At 39.3% G+C, this 20,888-nt stretch overlaps 1 protein-coding gene across 8 annotated transcripts in view; it reads left to right on the forward strand.

The window, feature by feature from the left end:
* kcnc2 (potassium voltage-gated channel, Shaw-related subfamily, member 2) overlaps nt 1-20,888 on the forward strand; it is a 69,718-nt gene that overhangs the window by 16,972 nt on the left and 31,858 nt on the right. For all 8 annotated transcript variants that reach the window (XM_082168417.1, XM_082168421.1, XM_082168416.1 and 5 more), the window contains exon 2: nt 18,299-19,214. In XM_082168417.1, coding sequence (XP_082024543.1) covers nt 18,299-19,214 — 916 coding nt within the window. The remainder of the gene's footprint in view (nt 1-18,298; nt 19,215-20,888) is intronic.

Genomic DNA, 20,888 nt, shown 5'->3' on the forward strand with positions numbered 1-20,888 from the left:
TGCGATTTCCAAGATGGATGTTGAAATGTTTACGGATGTTAGACATACAGTACCTGTATATTGTAGACTTTTTAATTAATAGGTCACCCAAAAATTTTAATTTACCGACTCAAGGTCAGTTTGTTAAATGCTGTTAAAATGCAAAACTTTGTCTTAATTTTCAACTTGATTAGACATAGAATATAGTGCATTACTCATATGGACCACATCTGTGACCCTGGATCACAAAACCAGTCATAAGTCGCACTGGTATATCTGTGGCGATAGCCAACAATACATTGTATGGGTTAAAATTATACATTTTTCTTTTATACCAAAAATCATAAGGATATTAAGTAAAGATCATGTTCCATGAAGATATTTTGTAAATTTCCTACTGTAAATATATAAAACATTTATTTTTGTGAGTGAATGCAGCACAATCGCGAACATAAATGAACAACTTTAAAGGCGATTTTCTCAATTGTTTAGATTTTCTTGCACCCTCATATTCCAGATGTTCAAATAGTTGAATCTCGGCCAAATATTGTCCTATCCTAACAAAACCATACATCAATGGAAAGCTTATTTATTCAGCTTTCATATGATGTATAAATCTCAATTAAAAAAAATTGACCCATGTGACTGGTTTTGTGGTCCAGGGTCACATTTGTGATGCTTTTAGTGATGCTGAAAGAATGTCATACGAGTTTGCAGCATTATTATGAGGGTGAATAAATGATGGCAGAAATGTTACTTCTTTAATGAACACGCTCTCTGAAAGCATCGTAAAGTGAACATTTTTCATCTGCTCCTCGCAGACAGATCGTCTTGCGCTCCTCCCTGACCGTGAGTGGGTCTGGAACAATGAAAGGGTTCGCGAGGCTCTTCGGGTGGATTCATTTCCTCTGTGTTATTCTGGGAGTCTCTCCTGCGCTCATGAGGGATTTGAGCGCGTGCGTGTGGTTTGATTACGGGGGTGAAATTCAGAAGGCCAGGGCAAGGGCATCGGTGATTCAGAACTTGAGCGAGCGAAGCCTTCGGGAATCTGTCTGTCTGATCAGAAGGCCTGCTGTTCTTTCACGCTTCTCCTCATTCTGTCAGACGGATCTGTGTTTCTGTGTTTCTGTCTGCCTTGTTGTTCCACACATGAATCTGATCTCATTTAAAGGAACAGGACACTTATCTTCTGAACACTTTAAGAAGTAAGGGTTCTATTTTGGAACCTTAAAGGGTTCCGTCAGGTGCTTCGTGTATAGAACCTTTTAGGGGTTCCAATCATGAGATCATTTTATGGATTTAGTTTTAATTCATTTTATTTTATTTTAATGAAATTTTATGAATTAAACAGCTCATACACATACTTTATCATTAGAAAAACTGAAATAACCCATTAAAGAAGAACGCTTGAAAAACAAACAACATTGGACCCCATTGACTTCCATTGTATTGGAAAAAAACACAGAGACATTTTCAAAATCTTTTATGTTCCACAGAAGACTTTTTTTAACATAGGACTATTGCTTTGTGACTTTAGTAGTCAAGTTATATATATATATACTGTATATCTATAGCAAGATTGTTCATCTGTAAGCAGCTCTATAAAAGACAATAGTGTCATCATCCAGCTCAATTCAGTTCAAGTTTAAAAAAAAAAATATTATGTTTTCTCTATTACATCACTTATTAGCTTTACTATGACCCAACAATTTGTATTCACCCTATAATGTTTCTTCAGCACATTTTCCCCTTCACGCGCCACTGCGCTCACCTGACACACTCACACACTCACTCCCATCCATTAGGAACCCCGTCTGGAGCGGATTGGGAAAAAATTATGGTAGATTTTCACTCGGGCATCTCGCTCATCCCACCATCCATCTCTCCGAAACTCTCTTAATAATGGAGCAGAGACCGAGCGGCCGTACCATCTATATCCATTTAGCCAAATTACCCCCAATCCCAGACTAAAACACCACCATTCATGATTCATCAGGTCTCCAGAGCCCGGGAACTGTGACGCCGCACACATGATGAAGTGGCCCGTGAGGACTGGGCGGAGACAACAGGTTTCTGGTTGTAGAGATTGTGCCACCGCAATACATTATTACTCATGCGTTCTTTGTGCCTTGATCGTTTTTTAGAGCAGATGACTGGAGGGATGCAGCCGTTTTTCACACTAAATATGGTTCATAACTGGTTTTGCCAACTCTTTACTCATCTTGACGTTTGTAATTTCTTTTGTTCAAACTGCTCTCAAAAACCTTCCACGTCTTACTTTTGGTCATTCAAACAGGCAATTTTAAAGGAACAGATTTAAGGGATTCTATCTTACATATTATATCGCGTATACTGTATGTAAATATATAATATATTTATGTAATATGTATGAATATATAAAATATAATTATTAAATTATAATATATTTTAAATATTTAAAAAAGTATAGTAAAGTGTTTTTTACTAGTCTATAATAATTATTAGTATATTTTATTTAATATAAAAGTAAAAATAATACTTTTATTTAAAATTATATAATATATGAATATATGCATAAATGTATATATTATAGTTGTCTAATTATTATGTATTATAATTATATATTGTTAATATTGAAATAGTGACATTTATTTTTTACATATATTACAAAAAAATATTACAAAATAAATAATGATACAATAAAATAAAAAAAAAATATATGCCGGATAATAATATACACTCACCTAAAGGATTATTAGGAACACCATACTAATACTGTGTTTGACCCCCTTTCGCCTTCAGAACTGCCTTAATTCTACGTGGCATTGATTCAACAAGGTGCTGAAAGCATTCTTTAGAAATGTTGGCCCATATTGATAGGATAGCATCTTGCAGTTGATGGAGATTTGTGGGATGCACATCCAGCGCACGAAGCTCCCGTTCCACCACATCCCAAAGATGCTCTATTGGGTTGAGATCTGGTGACTGTGGGGGCCATTTTAGTACAGTGAACTCATTGTCATGTTCAAGAAACCAATTTGAAATGATTCGAGCTTTGTGACATGGTGCATTATCCTGCTGGAAGTAGCCATCAGAGGATGGGTACATGGTGGTCATAAAGGGATGGACATGGTCAGAAACAATGCTCAGGTAGGCCGTGGCATTTAAACGATGCCCAATTGGCACTAAGGGGCCTAAAGTGTGCCAAGAAAACATCCCCCACACCATTAGGGGTGGTGGTGGCGCAATGGATAAGACACATGCCTTTGGTGTGAGAGACCCGGGTTCGAATCCACTGTGAGACACCAATGTGTCCTTGAGCAAGACACTTAACCCCTAGTTGCTCCAGAGGCGTGCGACCTCTGACATATATAGCAATTGTAAGTCGCTTTGAATAAAAGCGTCAGCTAAATGAATAAATGTAAATGTAAATGTAAATTACACCACCACCACCAGCCTGCACAGTGGTAACAAGGCATGATGGATCCATGTTCTCATTCTGTTTACGACAAATTCTGACTCTACCATCTGAATGTCTCAACAGAAATCGAGACTCATCAGACCAGGCAACATTTCTCCAATCTTCAACTGTCCAATTTTGGTGAGCTCGTGCAAATTGTAGCCTCTTTTTCCTATTTGTAGTGGATATGAGTGGTACCCGGTGGGGTCTTCTGCTGTTGTAGCCCATCCGCCTCAAGGTTGTGCGTGTTGTGGCTTCACAAATGCTTTGCTGCATACCTCGGTTGTAACGAGTGGTTATTTCAGTCAAAGTTGCTCTTCTATCAGCTTGAATCAGTCGGCCCATTCTCCTCTGACCTCTAGCATCAACGAGGCATTTTCGCCCACAGGACTGCCGCATACTGGATGTTTTTCCCTTTTCACACCATTCTTTGTAAACCCTAGAAATGGTTGTGCGTGAAAATCCCAGTATTGTGAAATACTCAGACCGGCCCGTCTGGCACCAACAACCATGCCACGCTCAAAATTGCTTAAATCACCTTTCTTTCCCATTCTGACATTCAGTTTGGAGTTCAGGAGATTGTCTTGACCAGGACCACACCCCTAAATGCATTGAAGCAACTGCCATGTGATTGGTTGATTTAGATAATTTCTATTAATGAGAAATTGAACAGGTGTTCCTAATAATCCTTTAGGTGAGTGTATATATTATTATGAAATATATTCTAAGATAATTATAATAGTAATACTATTGATAATTAAAGTATATAATATATGCATACATTTGTTATGTATAGGCTATATAATTCTAAAATGTTAATACTTAAATATTTATATTTTATGTTTTTCATTTATTAAAATAATAATAATAATACATTTTATATCTGTGGTTGTGAAACATAATGTAAAATAAGGGGTTCCTAAGGAAAAAGGTTGGGATCCGCTGCTTTAATGGACTTCGATGGAGTGTCTGAAAGAAATCGGGTGAATTTTGACCGGATATGTGATGTTTATGATGTTCGAAATATGCGTATGACAGACTAAATCAACCAATGACCCTCCAGTTGTCAGTCAGCAAATACTAAGTAAATGCTACGTGCGTGCGTGCGTGCGTGCGTGCGTGTGCGTGTGTGTGTGTGTGTGTGTGTGTGTGTGAAAGTTGCCTTAAGCTCGCCATGTGTCTGTCTGATGTCCAAAACGCTAGAGCATAACTTTCGCGCACACCATCAGGTCAGTAATAGTGTGTGAAAGTCACGTGTGTGTGTGCGCTTACACACATCAGAAGGTCAAATCTGCGCGAGTCGGCTTTGGCAACAACGGCACCACGCTGTCACACCTGTCCTCGTCTACCCGGCATATCTCTATGACAACTTGCGTAATGCGGTCACCATAGCAACAGCTGAATCCCTAGCCTTGGCTCCTTGTGAGGACCAAAACCAAAGAGAAAGAAGATGACAATGCACCCAGATAAGAACTGACGACAAAAAAAACGGCTGAAAACAGCTGAAAAATTCATTCTCCAAAGTGGCGTGCAGATCGCATCGCATGTCGAGATCTCTGAAAGCGAGATCGCACCTTTTGTTTCAGAGAAGTATTAATAGCCGAGCAGAGGCGACTGTTACTATTTCAGGATGTATTTTATGTGTTCTTGCATGCATTTATTCCCCTTTAGGAAAGGAATGACACATTTGTGCTAGAACTCTTTCTGGAGTGTCGGAGAGATCCGACAGCGCCTCCTTTCATTATCGCATCCGGCAGAAACGTGAATTCATTCATCTTCCATATGCCCAGCCTAATTATCTTTAAATACCCGTCGTCTGTTGTTTTCCAGCAGAAATGGATGCCACTCATAAGCGCTCGCTTCACGCTTTCAATGCAAGTCTTTCTGGCCCAAAGCAGCTCTGATGACTTATTCCAAACCATGAGCTTTGTTTAATAGTGAACGTTACTAAGACTAGTATCACTGTTACTATTGCTTATGCCGTATTAGTACAAAAACACACTCTTTGCAAGAACGCAATTTCTTATCTGGAAATACTGAAAGAGATTATGCTATTGTGTCTTTTTTTTTCTTTTTTCGTTCACTAGAATTTTTTATTTTAACAGTAAAAGACTGTTAATTGGTTCCTTACTATATACGGTGAAAAACTGTAATAGATCTAATAGGACATTTTAAGTAATTTTACAGTAAAATACTGTTAAATTTACAGACATTGAGGCAAAAATTAACCATTATCTTCTACTTTACAGAGGAAAAACTGTAAGCTGATATTCCAACAATTCTTCCTGTGAGACTTCACATTTGATGATATTTTATTTAAACAATTATGTTTTAAATCAGTTATGTACATTTGGTGTTGTTACATCTTATGTTTTATTAATGTTTAGTCGTGTGTTATCATCACGGTGTTTTGTATTTATGTGTATGACACTGTGTGCATCTTCTGTATATTAGCCCTGTATTTGAGTCAGCTTGCGGAAAGACTGTTTCATTCCTCGTTTTTTTTATCAGTAGATAGTAGGACATTTATGTTGCTGTTTAAGTCTGGAAAAGATCTCTGTTTCTGAACTCCCTGAAACTCCTGAAATTCTTCCGTGAACGAACACGTCACAATATTCCTCATTTAAATAATGAATATGCAGAATAAAGGGGCGGGGCCTGGTTGAGTTAGTTAGTAGTGTGTTGCAACTGGTGGTTATTGTAAGGGGCGGGGCATTTCCCAAACTCACTCGAAGCACTTGACCAATCACAACACACTGATCCAGCCGACCAATCAGAGCACATTGTGCTTTTCAGAAAGAGGGGCTTCATAGAGACAGGAACTAAACAGAGCGTTACTGACAGACTGGGAAGAGAGGAGCAGCAACAATAGAGAATATGGGATATGGGACAGAAAAAGGGCATAATGAGTTTAAGAGCTGCAGCTGTCATCCCCCCCCCCCCCCGTAAATTACCATAAATGTTGCTGACTGCTAAATAGTTGAACAAATAATTAATTTTGACTTGGCACACACAAATTACTGACACACTCACACACACACACTTTCAGGAGGGCAGTATTGTGTGAGAGTGTGATGTCAGTGCATTTAAAGCATTTTCACATCAAGACTGTCTCATGAGTGCTGAAGTTACGCTGAATTATTAAGATGAGAAGCGAAGGCTTGGAAGTGTTTGATATTCTACTTTACGTGGGTTGCTGGCAGCGTGCCGAGCGCACGAGTTTAACCGGCTTCCCCGAGCGAGCCGGACAGCCTGTCAGAGCGAGAGAGATTTACACATTCTCTCTCTCTCTCTCTCTCTCTCTCTCTCTCTCTCTCTCTCTCTCTCTCTCTCTCTCTCTCTCTCTCTCTCTCTCTCTCTCTCTCTCTCTGTCATGTGCTGAGGGTTTGTGTGTCATTTGCATTCAGTTTCAGTTCGTCTCCATCTGTTGTTATTTCCATCCTTTCTGCTCTCATCCCACGGACACACAGGATGACCTTTCATTGTTTAGATGTGCGTCTGTGAGATCCGGCTCTGTGTGTGTGTGTGTGTGTGTGTGTGTGAGCGCATCTGTGAGGGAAATCCCTGCGTTCTGTGCCAAACGCACTGTTGTTTTCTCCCTGCCATCCTCCCCAACTCTTCCCGTTCCGCTTGTCTTCTCGCTCACCCCTCGTCCTCGTTACGGCGGAGAGAGAGGGGTGCGGTTACCATGGTACCCCTGATATGAGAAGAAAACACAATGACAGTCTTTGTGGAGACACACGATCGGCTGCTGCACCTTTTTATAACCTACAAAAACACAGAGGGAAGCCAAGGAGAAGCTCTGCTGTGTGTGAATCCTAGGGAGGTGCCAATGTAGGCAACATTTCAGGAAGCACATTTCTTGTTTTAGCCCAATTCAACAACATTTACTCTTGGTTATTCCAGCATGCATTGTGTGCACTGTGTCTTTAATAAAGTGAACATGAACATTTTAAACCATTTGAATCTCTTAATACACAATCCTGGGCTTGTTTTTGGATGATTGGTCAATGCACGTAGAACATAATGTCAATCAACAGCAAAATAACTATTAATCGTTGTTTTTGACTGCTAGGCAATGCAGCTTTTGAAAATTCTTGCCAAATGCAGTAATTTAATGTTGCAATGAAGGTTGAAGGTTGTAATGAAGGTTATATCTGCAATAGATGCTGTGCATGAACCACTGGAATCAACTGGATAAGTGCCGTCCTAAATTTATTTTCATTATATTCTATTTCACACACGCTTAATAAATAAATGTTTGTAATGAGTTTAAACATCTGGTCTTTGTGCATTCGTGTTTTGCACACGTGACCGCTCTCTCGCTCGTTTCTCTGATGTAAAACATGCAACAAACCACAGTGATGCAAATGAATTAGTGAGATGTTAATTACTCCCTGATCACAGCGGGTTTAAATCAGCCAATCAAGTGTCCTCTGGGCTCTCTGAACGTTTATACAGTATCTCCTTCTGGACCCGTGCAAATGTTAGATTAATGAGAAGGGAAGCAGCCACGTCCTGTCTGATGACATGAAATGCTTCTCGCGAGAACACAAATTGAATTTGCTCAGCGAGTAATGATGCCCATTAAAAATGCCCTTGTATCCGAGCTGCACCAATCACATCGGGTTATCTGATATAGGCGGGCCAGAGGCGAGATGACGACAGCGCTGTGACGTCGAAGTCATTAGTAAACATTGCAAGATGGCTATGGGTGAACACCAGTTGTTGGCTTTGGCCGTTTCAAGTTAGACTTGGCTTTTTATCTTAAAGAGGAACAGAAGACGCCGCTCGAATCCTTCCTTTGCAAGAAGGGCGTTTTTGCTGTTTTGCCGACTGGATACGGCAAGAGTCTAATCTACCAGTTAGCTCCGCTGGTAGCTAAGCGTATGGGGCTAATTGTTGTGATTGGTCGTAGTGTTATCCAATTGTGTGCAGTGAGATTTTCAAATGCATGCTTGGTGCCGCCCCTCGAGCTGGCCGATTTTCATTAGTCGATGCCAGACCATTAATCTTTCAGATTTGGGTCTGGATTTCCAGGCTAATGAAATGCAAGGATGCAGTTAAAATGTTTTTGTTACCAAATCTGTGCACTTTTTCATAGTTTTCGTATTATTAGTATTATTATTATTATTTATTTATTTTTATTTATTTGAAATTACATGCACCACTGGATTGATCATTGAAAAAAATAGGCATACAAATAAGAGTGAATTTGAGCATGTGTCCAAAATATTTCATCACATTCAGTTTGCATGAATCACGTAAATGATTCATCCTTTTCCAATTCAAAACTTGCTCATTGTTTAACATCCTAATGTCAAACAGTTGTCAAATATAAAATATTTAGCTACTGACCTCACACTTTTTCACCGTTAAAACCTGAAGCCCCGCCTTATTTGATTTGATTTGAAGTCAGAATTGCGAGTTATAAACTAGGAATTACAGTAGAATTACAACTTTATATCTTGCATTTCTCAGAACTACGTCTTCATATCTCACAATTCAGATATTTTTTTCAGAAATGTGAGATATAAACTCGCAATTGCAAAGAAAAAAAGTCATAAGTCACAATTATATTTTTTACTTTTTTAATTCTGTGGCAGAAAACCGCTTCCATAAATGTGCATTTCAGTAAAAAGAAAAAGTTTCAAAATTTGACTATATTCAAATTAAAAAATATTCAAAATAGAATATATAATTCTATATTCTAGTGTAAATGGGGTTTGTGTGTTCATTGTTTATAAGGTTTTTCACGGCCCGCGTGTCTGTCATTAGAGCGGGAATCCTGCCGTGAGATCACACACATGATCAGGACATCTGCCACTACCTGCAGGGACGCCAGCGGGACGGTGTGTGTGTTTGTACGGGAGCTTCTGACGGTACAGTAGGAACCACCAGGCCGGTGACGTCACTGACACGCCGTTTAGGAGTAGGAGTGATGAACAGATGGCTAATACGACTGCGAGCACAGATCATATCAGACTCGCTGAAAGACACGTCTCAGGCGTTTAAGAGAGAGACACGACAGAATCTGTCAGTGGATTCTCTGGATCAGTGTTTGTTGCGCCGCTATTTGGTGTCAGAAGGAATGATATAATGACAGCATACGTTTCTCTTGGGGTTTTTTTCCTGGCTGTGTGCAAAAATAAACACTATAATCTGATTCATGAGCAGTTGACTCTTATGAGTCGATTCTTTTAATGAATCACTGGCAAATCCTTTCAAAATTCAAAATTTGCTCATTGTTTAACATCCTAATGTCAAACAGTTTTCAAATATAAAATATTTAGCTACTGACCTCACACTTTTTCATTGTTAAAACCTGAAGCGTTACGCTGGAATTCATTTTCGTTATCTGTGAACAGTAAAGCCCCGCCTTATTTGATTTGATTGGCCAGCTCAGTCATTTTGAGATAGCCAATGAAATGCCTATGGCAGCTTGTTTCCGCTACAGAATAAAAAAGGTAATTGCGACACAGGTTTGACTTTTTTCTTGTAATTTCGAGTTTACATCTTGCAATTCTGACATTTTTCCTCAGAATCAGTGAGTTATAAAGTCAGAATTGTGAGATATAAAGTTGCAAACTCTGAGAAACAGTCATAATTCTGAGATGTAAACTCGCAATTCTGACTTTTATAACTCACAATTGCAAGTTTATTACATTTCTGAGAAAAGTCAGAATTGCGAGATATAAACTAAGAATTACAGTAGAATTACAACTTTATATCTTGCAAATAAAGTCACATTAGAATTGTGACTTTATCTCTAAGCTGGTTATTTTCAGGCAAATTATTTTGACTGATTCAGTAACTGAATTAACGTTGACTGGATGTTTAAATCACGTGATTTATTGTAATGGTTTTATTTTAAAAAGAAATTGCGTTTATAGAGTTATGTTTATGTAATAGTTTGAAGAAATTTTTTCACTGCAATATATTTAAAATGACTCATTTTGAATTGGACAGTAGAATATTACTCTTACATATTTTTATATGGCAGAAATAATAGAGTATTAGCCATAATAATCATACTTACCATACCAGTAAGAGTAGTATGATATTAATGTAATTTCATTACATGATCTCGTTACCTTGCTTGATTTAAAGGGGTGGTTGAATGTGATTTCACTCTTCTAACTTTAGTTAGTGTGTAATGTTGCTGTTTGAGCATAAACAACATCTGCAAAGTTACAACGCTCAAAGTTCAAAGCAAAGGGAGATATTTGCTTTTAAAGAAATTGCTTCACACACACACTCTGGGGACATCAGAGACTTATTTTACATCTTGTGAAAAGGGCATTATACCACCCCTTTAATCAGCAATTGGAGTCGTGTGTTATGCCATTCTCAACATACGAAAGTGCCTCCGCTTGCATTTTGCCCATTGGCTAAGCACACAATCATGATCTCAGCATATTGATGAACTCGTGTTTACTGAGAGCCCTGAAAACTTGATATGACGTTGTGATGTGACTTTAATGGAGTTTAGATGGGCATGGGCTGATCTCTCCGGTCTGACTGTCAAAAGCCCATCAAGCTTTACTGAAAGAGCATGAAATGAATTAAACAGCAACTGCTGTGGAAAGAAGAGGAGATGGCCATTTATAATGCACAAAACAGAAGAACACCAGATTGCATGCATATATATGAACAAACAGACACACACACACACACACACACACACACACACACACACACGCACACACACACACGCACACACACACACGCACACACACACACACACACACACACACACACACACACACACACACACACACACACAGGCTCTGTTCAGAAACACAATGAGCTGCCTTCGAAAACAGCATTTTTCATGATTTCACAATTATGAGGTTCCTTTTGAGTTAAGATTCTGCCTATGAAAAAAGTTGACAACTCATCATGGATTGGAAAAGAGCCACAGACACTTTTTTTTTTTTGTCCCATAATGCATTTCTACGGGCTCAGTGAAAGTAGCTGTGTTCAATATGAAGCGGCGACGTGTCCGTCTGCTCTCTAATCGCTCTCGCTGTACTTTGATGTCACACACGAGACCGCTTCAAGTCGAACACAGCTTAAGTCTATTTTAGATGGCAAACGAAGTGAGACAAATGGTGATTAATATAATAAAAAAAAACTAAATTATAAATAATAGCTGGATATGCACCGTTTCCCCACAACATTTTGTGGCGTTACTCTTATTAAAGTGTTATGCTTATTAAAGTAACTTCTTGTTAGATTTGCAACATGCTTTGTTTGGCAAGTGACCTGCAATCCCACAATGCATTGCAACAGAGTCAGTGGAAAAAAGCAAGATGTGGAATAAAGTGAATCAATTGCATATATTTTATATATAAGTGAATGTGTATAGTAACGTTTTTATCATTTAAAACATGCTGCGGCTTAAGCCTAAAGTTTACTTTGGTTCACACCCAATTATTTGTGACCGCGTGGATGTTACGCGTACAACAGTGCATGCGCGAGGTGAATCCCAGCTGTGCGTATTGCCACCTAGTGGACTCTTGAGACAGAAAATGTACGGTGCAGTAGTTGAAGAAGAGTGCGTAAAGAGTGATACAAAACTGTAAACAAAGCAGCATATCCTCCATCGTTTTTCTTTTGGTTCTTGTTCTAAAGTTCCCAGCCAGCAAAAAGTCGTCTATTAGACGTTGAATAGACGTAAATCTACGACTTTTCAACGTTGAAAACAGGTCGATCTTCAACGTCTTGATGGAATGTGTAAAACTCTTTAAATTTATTTGAAATAATAATGAACATGGTTTGGTAGTTTGTTTTTCTCCGTTATTTTAGCATGTATAAAATAATTATCCTGTCTTAGAAGAAAACACGTAGTCAAACAGTCCGGCCGAAACGACTAAGTTGAAATCACGTCGTAAACCAGTCCAAGGCGGACCGACTTATTTTCAACCATATTTTAAGACGGTAATTGTTTACTGGGTTTGCAAGCAATGGCGAATCCGCTACTTTTCCTCTTCTATCCTTCCGAGCGAATGTTGTATAAATGACACGACCACTGATGTCTCGTAGAGTAAAGCCATTGTACTGCGCATGTTTCGAATGTCCACGGTTGAGTATACTTTAAAAGCTGAGTGTGAGACGGAGCGGAACACAGAAAATATATTATACCCAGGCCTTTATATTGCAAAGTGACTTATGATGCAATTAATATCAATCACGCAAAAAAAAAAGTGAAAGAAATGTTACTTGAGCATATTAGATGACACTGAAGACTGATGCTAAAAAAAAATCAGCTTTGATCACAAGAATAAATTAGATTTTAAAATAGATTCACATAGAAAACAGCTGTTGTAAATTGTAATAATATTTAAGTTTTTACTGTATTTTTGATCAAATAAATGCAGCCTGGCTGAGCATAAGAGACTTATTTCAGAAACATAAAACAATCTTACCAACCCCAAACTTCTGAACGGTAAGAACAATATTTATTAGAATATTGTGGTGTTAGTTTAGCATGCTGATTAAAAACTGAGTCAAGTCTCCATGTGAGGAGCACTGTTTATGTGTCATGCAGAGTTGCTGTCCATGTAAAGACTTCTAAATAAGTCACTTATGAGCTTTTATTCCGGTTAGGATGATGCCTTAGAAGGCAGCTGCTGGTGTAGCTTGCTTGTTTTTGGAGCAGATCCACAGGCACCTTTTTTTTGTGCATGACCTACATAAGAAGTTGCATGCCGGGAGCGAGTGTGATTGTGGAGCGTCCCTCCGCTCGTGTGAAAGGACCTCCCGCTCCTGCTGTTGAACAGGGACTATAGGACACACCTGTAGACGTGATTCACACGTATAACTCACCCACAGACACACATCTCAGATCTGAACCTCCGAGCAGATTTCCTCTGAAAGCCATTAGTGGCTCTGGTGTGCTTTCACCCTTCATCGTTCTCCTGCCACAGGGATGTCGTCCAGACCCCTGATAAGTGCGTGAACTACTCGCAATACATTAGTCGGATAATAACAGAGCTGTCAGCGAGTGTGTGTGTGTGTGTGTGTGTGTGTGTGTGTGTGCATGTGGCTGTCAGCGATAATATTTGAGTGACTGTGAATCACAGCGTTGAAGCGTCGACTCTCCGGCTCGCAAATAAAGCCATGACAAGACTTGATTCTGGTCTAAAATGACGATGACACACTTCATCTGTATTTATTACTTCAGACTGTTTTATGTTCACTAGTGCACTACAGTACATGTTCAGTAGTAGTATGTGATGCATTATGCAACAGCGAACATTTGAAACCGTAGTATGCTATGTTGTCGTCAAATTACTTCATGCAAATTTCAGTATGCTGATTTTCTGACTGCATTGATGCAAACACTAAACTTGCAGTATGTAACAAAGCACACCACACAGAATACTGTATCCCACAATGCAATGCGCTAAACCTAAACTTTTGTGTGATAAATTGTTTTTTTAAAAGCTGAAAAACCTTCAAACTTCCAGCTTATAAAACCACTTTCTTGGCAGGCTTTCTCAAGCCAACATTAAATATCTATTATTTTGCTGTCTAAGAAACTAAGCTGTTTTTCCCTTCCTTCCATGTTTGACTATTGTGTCATGTGCAGCATCATATACATACTGTGTCTCAGTCCGTCTACTCATACTATGCCCTAAAAGTATGTACTCTTTTTGTGAAGAAAAAGAAGAGTAGGCAGATTTTGGGAGATTGAAATTTCACTGTCTCTTAGTTACATGCATTCTGTCACTGTAAACCGGCCTGTCAATCATCTTGTTATAAAATTATTCTATGCATTGTCCTCATTTAGATAGCTAAGTAAACATGTGTGTGCGTGCATGCGTTTGTGTGTGTGAGTGCGTGTGAGTGCGTGTGTGTGTGTGATTTAGATGGGGTGTATTCTGATAATCACGCTCAGAGGAGTCTGACACACCAGGGTCTCGTTGCCGTGGAGCTTTTCCTGACACTGTTGCCTGGGAGACGGTGCCGTGTCTGCCATATGTTAAGAGCTGGGGGTCCTGAGAGAATCATCCACAGGTGACCTTCAGTCACGGCCAAAAACACACACGCACACACACACACACACACACACACAGATTCAGATACGTCTACAGCTTCACACGTGAATCAATCACCATTTTTAAGCAGCTTTGGATAAAAAACCAGAACTTTCTTTTATTAGCATCAGAACCTGTCACATAGACAGCACTATCTATGGCATGACACACACACACACACTTCGGGGAGTGCAAGAAGAGTGCATGTTTGATCCATTTTCCACGGACTTAAAGGAGTATAAAGCCTCTATATCAGCATAGAAAGCACCTCCAACGTCAATACAGATACCAGCCTCTCTTCAAAGGAGCTCAACTCCTTCAAATAGATTTTTCTGTCATGCGGGACATATCCGAAATTTATTATTTTTTATTTTCCAGGTGTTCTAATCCATCCACTGCAACTGTCAAATGTACACTAAATATTGTTGCTCCTGGGCAACTGCTTTTTTTGCTTACTGAGCTGCATTTTTGAAACCTAGTGAGCTGTGTTGTTGTGTTCTCTGCCTTATAAGGCAACATCCTAACTGAGTAAAACCTCATAAGTGGCTGATTTAAAAAGCTGATCATGGTGTAGCAACTCTGCAAATGACCAGGGACATCTCAGTTTTAGACAGATATTGTTCATTATAATTGTGCATCTTTAAAAGTTTTCTAGCAATACTTTTCAAGTATTTTTGAATCAGATTTCTATCCACCATCTGCATTGACATTTTTTTATTTCTAGTATTCAGGGATATATATTTATTTTAAAGTAAGGTTGTAATGCATGCATGTACTTGCATATGCATATATACACCCCAAAATTAATAATAAATGATATGTATATATGTATATGTAATGAATACATTAATTTACGTAAAATATTGTTTTATTTTAATGCATAGATATAATTGCATGTGTATATATATGCATGGACCCCTATGCATGAATGCATTACAAAGAAAACATTAATATATATATATGTTTTCAGTCAATATAATATATTATACATTTTTTTTCTCTTTTTTGTAAAAAATGCATGCATATGATTTGTGACTTTATCTCATAATGTCACTATTTCATATTTTAAATGTTACGTCACAAATACCTTTGCTTTTTTTAACTGAGGCACAAATCTGCCTCCATATTGCAGACATTTATTTGTCAGGTGCACTTTGCTTTTCTTACTTAGTATTTTTGTCTGGTTTCCAATCCAAATATCTAAAAATTCTTAAATCAAGATGCATTTACTAGATAAGTAAAATTAGATAAGATATTATGTCTTGTTTTCCTGGGGAATTAATCAAAATTTTGTGACTTTTTGCTTAAAACGAGCAAAATTATCTGTCCATGGGGTAAGAAAAATAATCTTAATTCAAACAGAAACCAAATTATTTTTCTTACCCCATGGACAGATCATTTTGCTTGTTTTAAGCAAAAACTCACTTCATTTTGATTTATTTCCCCAGAAAACAAGACATAATATCTTATGGCATTTTACTACTTTAGTAAATGCATCTTGATTTAAGGATTTTTTTTTTTTTTTTTTTGGACTGAAAACAAGACAAAAATACTAAGTAAGAAAAGCATTTTTTGTCAGATGCATAAAAATGCAGCCTATAGTTGAGCAGCTCACCAGGTTTTAGAATCAGAGCAAATGAAGCCCTATAAGGCTGTGTTCAAACTGCGATAAGAAGACGTCACGCGGCGCGCTGTCATACGGAAGTAAACACTGGAAGGATGACATTAAAGTAAGCGATTGTGCATTTATTTATAGTGTGATCTGTCGCAGAACCCAGCAAATTTATGCTCAAGCAATATTACAAACAAAGACGAGGATGCAAAAAGAGTTTTTAAACATTTATGATGTTTTTCTTGTGTATATAGAGCTGTCACTGTAACACTTGTAAGTTCTGACACATAATTGTCCTTCCACTGACTATCTTTCACAACTGTCTTAATAATTTCTGCTATGTAAAATCTTTGAAGTGACTCCCATGAGCGCAGAATTGTGACGGATGTCGATCAACAGTGACGTAAAGGTCGCATGAATTCCGATATGCAGTTGCATTGCAAAACATCTGACTTGTATCAGATTTAGGACCACATATTGAAGTGGAAAGATCATAATTGACATAATTGAGACATAATTGAAAAGATTTGAAAAGATCAGATTCCATTCAGTCATGAGAAAAAAAAAACTGATTTGGGCCACATTTTGGTCTGAACATAGTCTATAAAGTGTACACATGAAAGTATAGCTAAGCTTTAGGCTGCTTGCTTGGCTAATGAAGTCACGGGGTATAAAGCGAGGTTAGTGTGGATGTGAAACCCCACACAGATCCCTGCCAGCTGCGTTCACTGCCAAACCCCACATTAGACTTCTGAAGCCTGCGGTGGATGACAAGATCATTAGATACTGCTTACAAGTGTACCGCACGCGCAGTAGACCAACAAAGACCCTATTATAGTGCGTTTGGAGGTTGTTTTCATTGTCTGATCCCATAATGCTTCGGTCCTGATCATTTCTGCTGGCTTTGCAGTGATTATAGCCCTCCAGACGAGTTAAAGCCTCATTAGGACGCTAAAACAAAGCAAGAGTAAAAGCGAGAGACAGGCCCCTTTGAGACGCTATCCAGAGGGGACAGGCTGTCCCGCGCTGATGTCTTTTCACATTCGGCAGAGCTGGCTTCTGCCTTTAGCGACACTTTGACTGGAGATTTCTCAGTTCTGTGCCGATCTGTTATTCTAGCAGTTGCACATCACAGGCTCGCCGTGAATATAAGGGGTGAGATACGAGTGCATAATTGAGTGATATTGAGTTATGCGAGTGTGTATGTTTGTGGTTGAGTGACGGCACACTGGGTCTGTTATGATGTGTGCTTTCTGAATAATTGTGTGGACATTAAGGTGATGTGTTGACAGACGGGACGGGAGTGCTGTTGTGTGGGCTGAACGCAGCTGCTACAAGGTCTGACTCACTCATTTTGACGGCTTTTATTGACATTAAATATTACACGCTGATGACCGGCCAAGATACTGGAAGAGTGTTTTGCTTTGTTGTGCCTCACATTATCGTGACAACAGTGGTGGAGAGAAACTCACTAAAAGTGCAATGCTATTCATGTCACGTTGAATGCTGCTGTACCACAGACATGCAATATATCTGAGACAAAACTGGAAATAAATGTGCCTTCCCAAAAAAGTTGCACCTCTCCCTCATATGAAACTTTGGGAAATGCTTTTTAATAGGCCATCCAAATGAACCGATTGTTCCTTTGGGTGGTTCATGAATCAATTCAAAATGATTATTGGCATGGCATTTTTTTTTTAATAGAAAATAAATAATATTTATTGCAGTAATATTGTGTAAAAAATCACTAATTGTTTTTGCCAAATTAATACTGTTCTGATTCCAAATCGTATGCATGTATGTATGTGTCTTATTTTTATACGTATAACATCATACTTATATAAAAATTATAAATATGGAATATTTAAATTATGTTAAATATTAAAGAAAATCTTTGATATATTATTTATGATTTTTATAAGTTATATTATATCCCAAATAGCTACAGTTTCCCCAACACTGCTTGGCAAAGCTTTCACAGGCTTTCATAGAAATATTCCAAAGTCCTTGAAAACACAGCATTTTTAAGACTCAACAAATAAAAACAAGGACAACTGGACATTGAATAACAGTATAAAGACCAAGAGCTCGCGTCCTATCAATAGTTGCTAATGGATGTCAGCGCCATTCAAGCTAAACAAGAGCTGACCTCGTAAATATGGTGGCGTTGTTTGAAACCGCACTCACTTCTCCGTCTCTCTCTCTCTCTCTTTCTCTTCCCAGTTCATTGCATTCGCCTCCTTGTTCTTCATCCTGGTTTCCATCACAACCTTCTGCCTGGAGACCCACGAGGCCTTCAACACGGTCATCAACAAGACGGACGTGTCTCGCAACGACAGTCTGCAGTACGAGATCGAGACGGATCCGGCGCTCACCTACGTGGAGGGAGTTTGCGTTCTCTGGTTCACCTTCGAGTTCCTGGTGCGCGTGACGTTCAGTCCGGATAAGCTCGAGTTCGTCAAGAGCGTCCTCAACATCATAGACTTCGTGGCCATTTTGCCGTTTTACTTGGAGGTCGGATTGAGCGGACTTTCCTCCAAAGCGGCCAAAGATGTTTTGGGCTTCTTGCGGGTGGTGCGTTTTGTGCGGATCTTGCGGATCTTCAAGTTGACGCGCCACTTCGTGGGCCTTCGCGTATTGGGACACACTCTCCGCGCGAGCACAAACGAGTTCCTGCTCCTCATCATCTTCCTGGCGTTGGGCGTGCTCATCTTCGCCACCATGATCTACTACGCCGAGCGGATCGGAGCCAGTCCGACCGACCCTACGGCCAGCCAGCACACTATGTTCAAGAACATCCCCATTGGCTTTTGGTGGGCTGTGGTCACTATGACCACTTTGGGCTATGGAGACATGTACCCTCAGACGTGGTCTGGCATGGTTGTGGGCGCGCTGTGTGCCCTCGCCGGCGTGCTTACGATAGCCATGCCGGTGCCCGTCATCGTCAATAACTTTGGCATGTACTACTCGCTAGCCATGGCCAAACAGAAGCTCCCCAGGAAGAGAAAGAAACACATCCCTCAGGTTGTGCAGACTGGCTCGCCGTCTTACTGCAAAACTGATCTGAGTACAGCATGCAACAGCACGCAGGGAGAGCTGTGCCTCGGCCAGAGCAGAGGACTGGAGCGCCACCGCTCAGGTGAGAGCCTGTTCAACACATGCCGTCATTTAAAGGCCTCATGAACTTTGTTGTCTTGTAGTATGAATATGTTAGTCTGTTATCTATAAGCTATTGTGCTCCAAAACAATGACGAAATTCGCATTTAGAAGATGTAAGCATTCAAAACTCACAGTCTCTCACTTCCGCTGAGATGATTCAATGATTTTGATGACATCACTTTGCACTTCAGCTTAGGGCTATCAAAAAATTATCACAATATATTGTTTCATATCGTTCGGTGTCGATGATTATTGACATTTTTTTTTTTTTTTTAAGACAAGTAGAAAAGTTTTCACATATAATTACAAAGAAAAAGCACATTGAATTAAATGTGATATTTGAAGTAGATCGACTGAAATGGTATTTTCTTTTATTTCTTTTTAACTTCTTTTTCTACAGTGTAGTTCATTTTATTGAATGTTAAACTAAAATAAATAATTGGAAGTTGCATGACAGTGTGATTACAGTGTGACAGTCACATGCCACAAATGCCCTGTTTACACCTGGTATAAAGATGCACTCTGATCACAAGTGGACGACACTAAATACAGGTGTAAACGGGGTCAAAAACGTTTTGAGCTTGTCCACTATCAACCACTTTCAGAGATAGACAAAAACGCATTCAACCGGATTGCTTCCAAAGTGTAAACGCTCATGTGGTCGAATGTGTTCAAACAGCCACAGAAGACCGTCTACTCTCCGCCTGCTGACCAAATGCCTAAACATTATAGGAAGAGCTCTAGCCAGACGGGATTTAAACTTTGTCGGCTGAAGACCCAAGTTTGGTTTGAAGACGGAAAACGTACCAAGCACAATGTTCTCTCATCATTCCTGATTTCTAACACACACTCACAGCGTTCGGCTGGTCTTGTGTCTGTCAGAGCAGAAACTAAAGCTGATGCCCTGTGTGTTTTACCATAGTCTCTGGTCGCGTTCATATGTAAATTGTGCAAGCTTATTTTGTCTATTAGATTGAAAGGTCTGAAAAAGCCCATACATTTACCCTCCCCTCGAAGAAAACAGGATAGAAGTGGACAAAAGAAATGGATTAAAACACCAGGTGTAAACGGGAATGTCTCCCTCGTCTAGTGATCCGATCGACCAAAACGCATCTTAATACCAGGTGTAAACAAGGCCATAATAACCAATGACATGAGACATCAATGACATCATTGTTTTTTAATTGAAAACAAGTGGGAAGGAGGGTTTGAACGACATGAGGAAGTTTTCATTTTCGCTGAACTATACTTTAAAGTAAGACTCAGAGCACTGTGCCATCTATTCCACTGAGTCAGGTGTGTGTTCCTCCTGGAGGGTTAAAGCTGATGGCGTTTGAGATACAGGATTCCTTGCAGAGCGGAGGATAAGAGAGGGTGCAGATCTGTCCTGTTGCCACGGAGATGCGTTCAGGAGCCTGAAGATGGGCTGGATTTCACTGCGATATTTCAGTCTGAATGTAGAGACAAAACTGCAGTTTGATGCTGGTCAGATTTTATGATGCTGTGCATGATGGTCATTTACATGTGATGTGCTTTTGCTGTTCGATGGTTTTCACGGGATTTAACAGTGGGAAAAGTCGAGCCTTAAATTAGCTGTCCAACTGTTTTTGAGCAAATAACACATATGTAACGCTTCTGACTTTTACAGGTTTTC

The sequence above is a fragment of the Leuciscus leuciscus genome (assembly GCF_965113295.1).
Source record: "Leuciscus leuciscus genome assembly, chromosome: 4".
Lineage (NCBI taxonomy): Eukaryota > Metazoa > Chordata > Actinopteri > Cypriniformes > Leuciscidae > Leuciscus > Leuciscus leuciscus.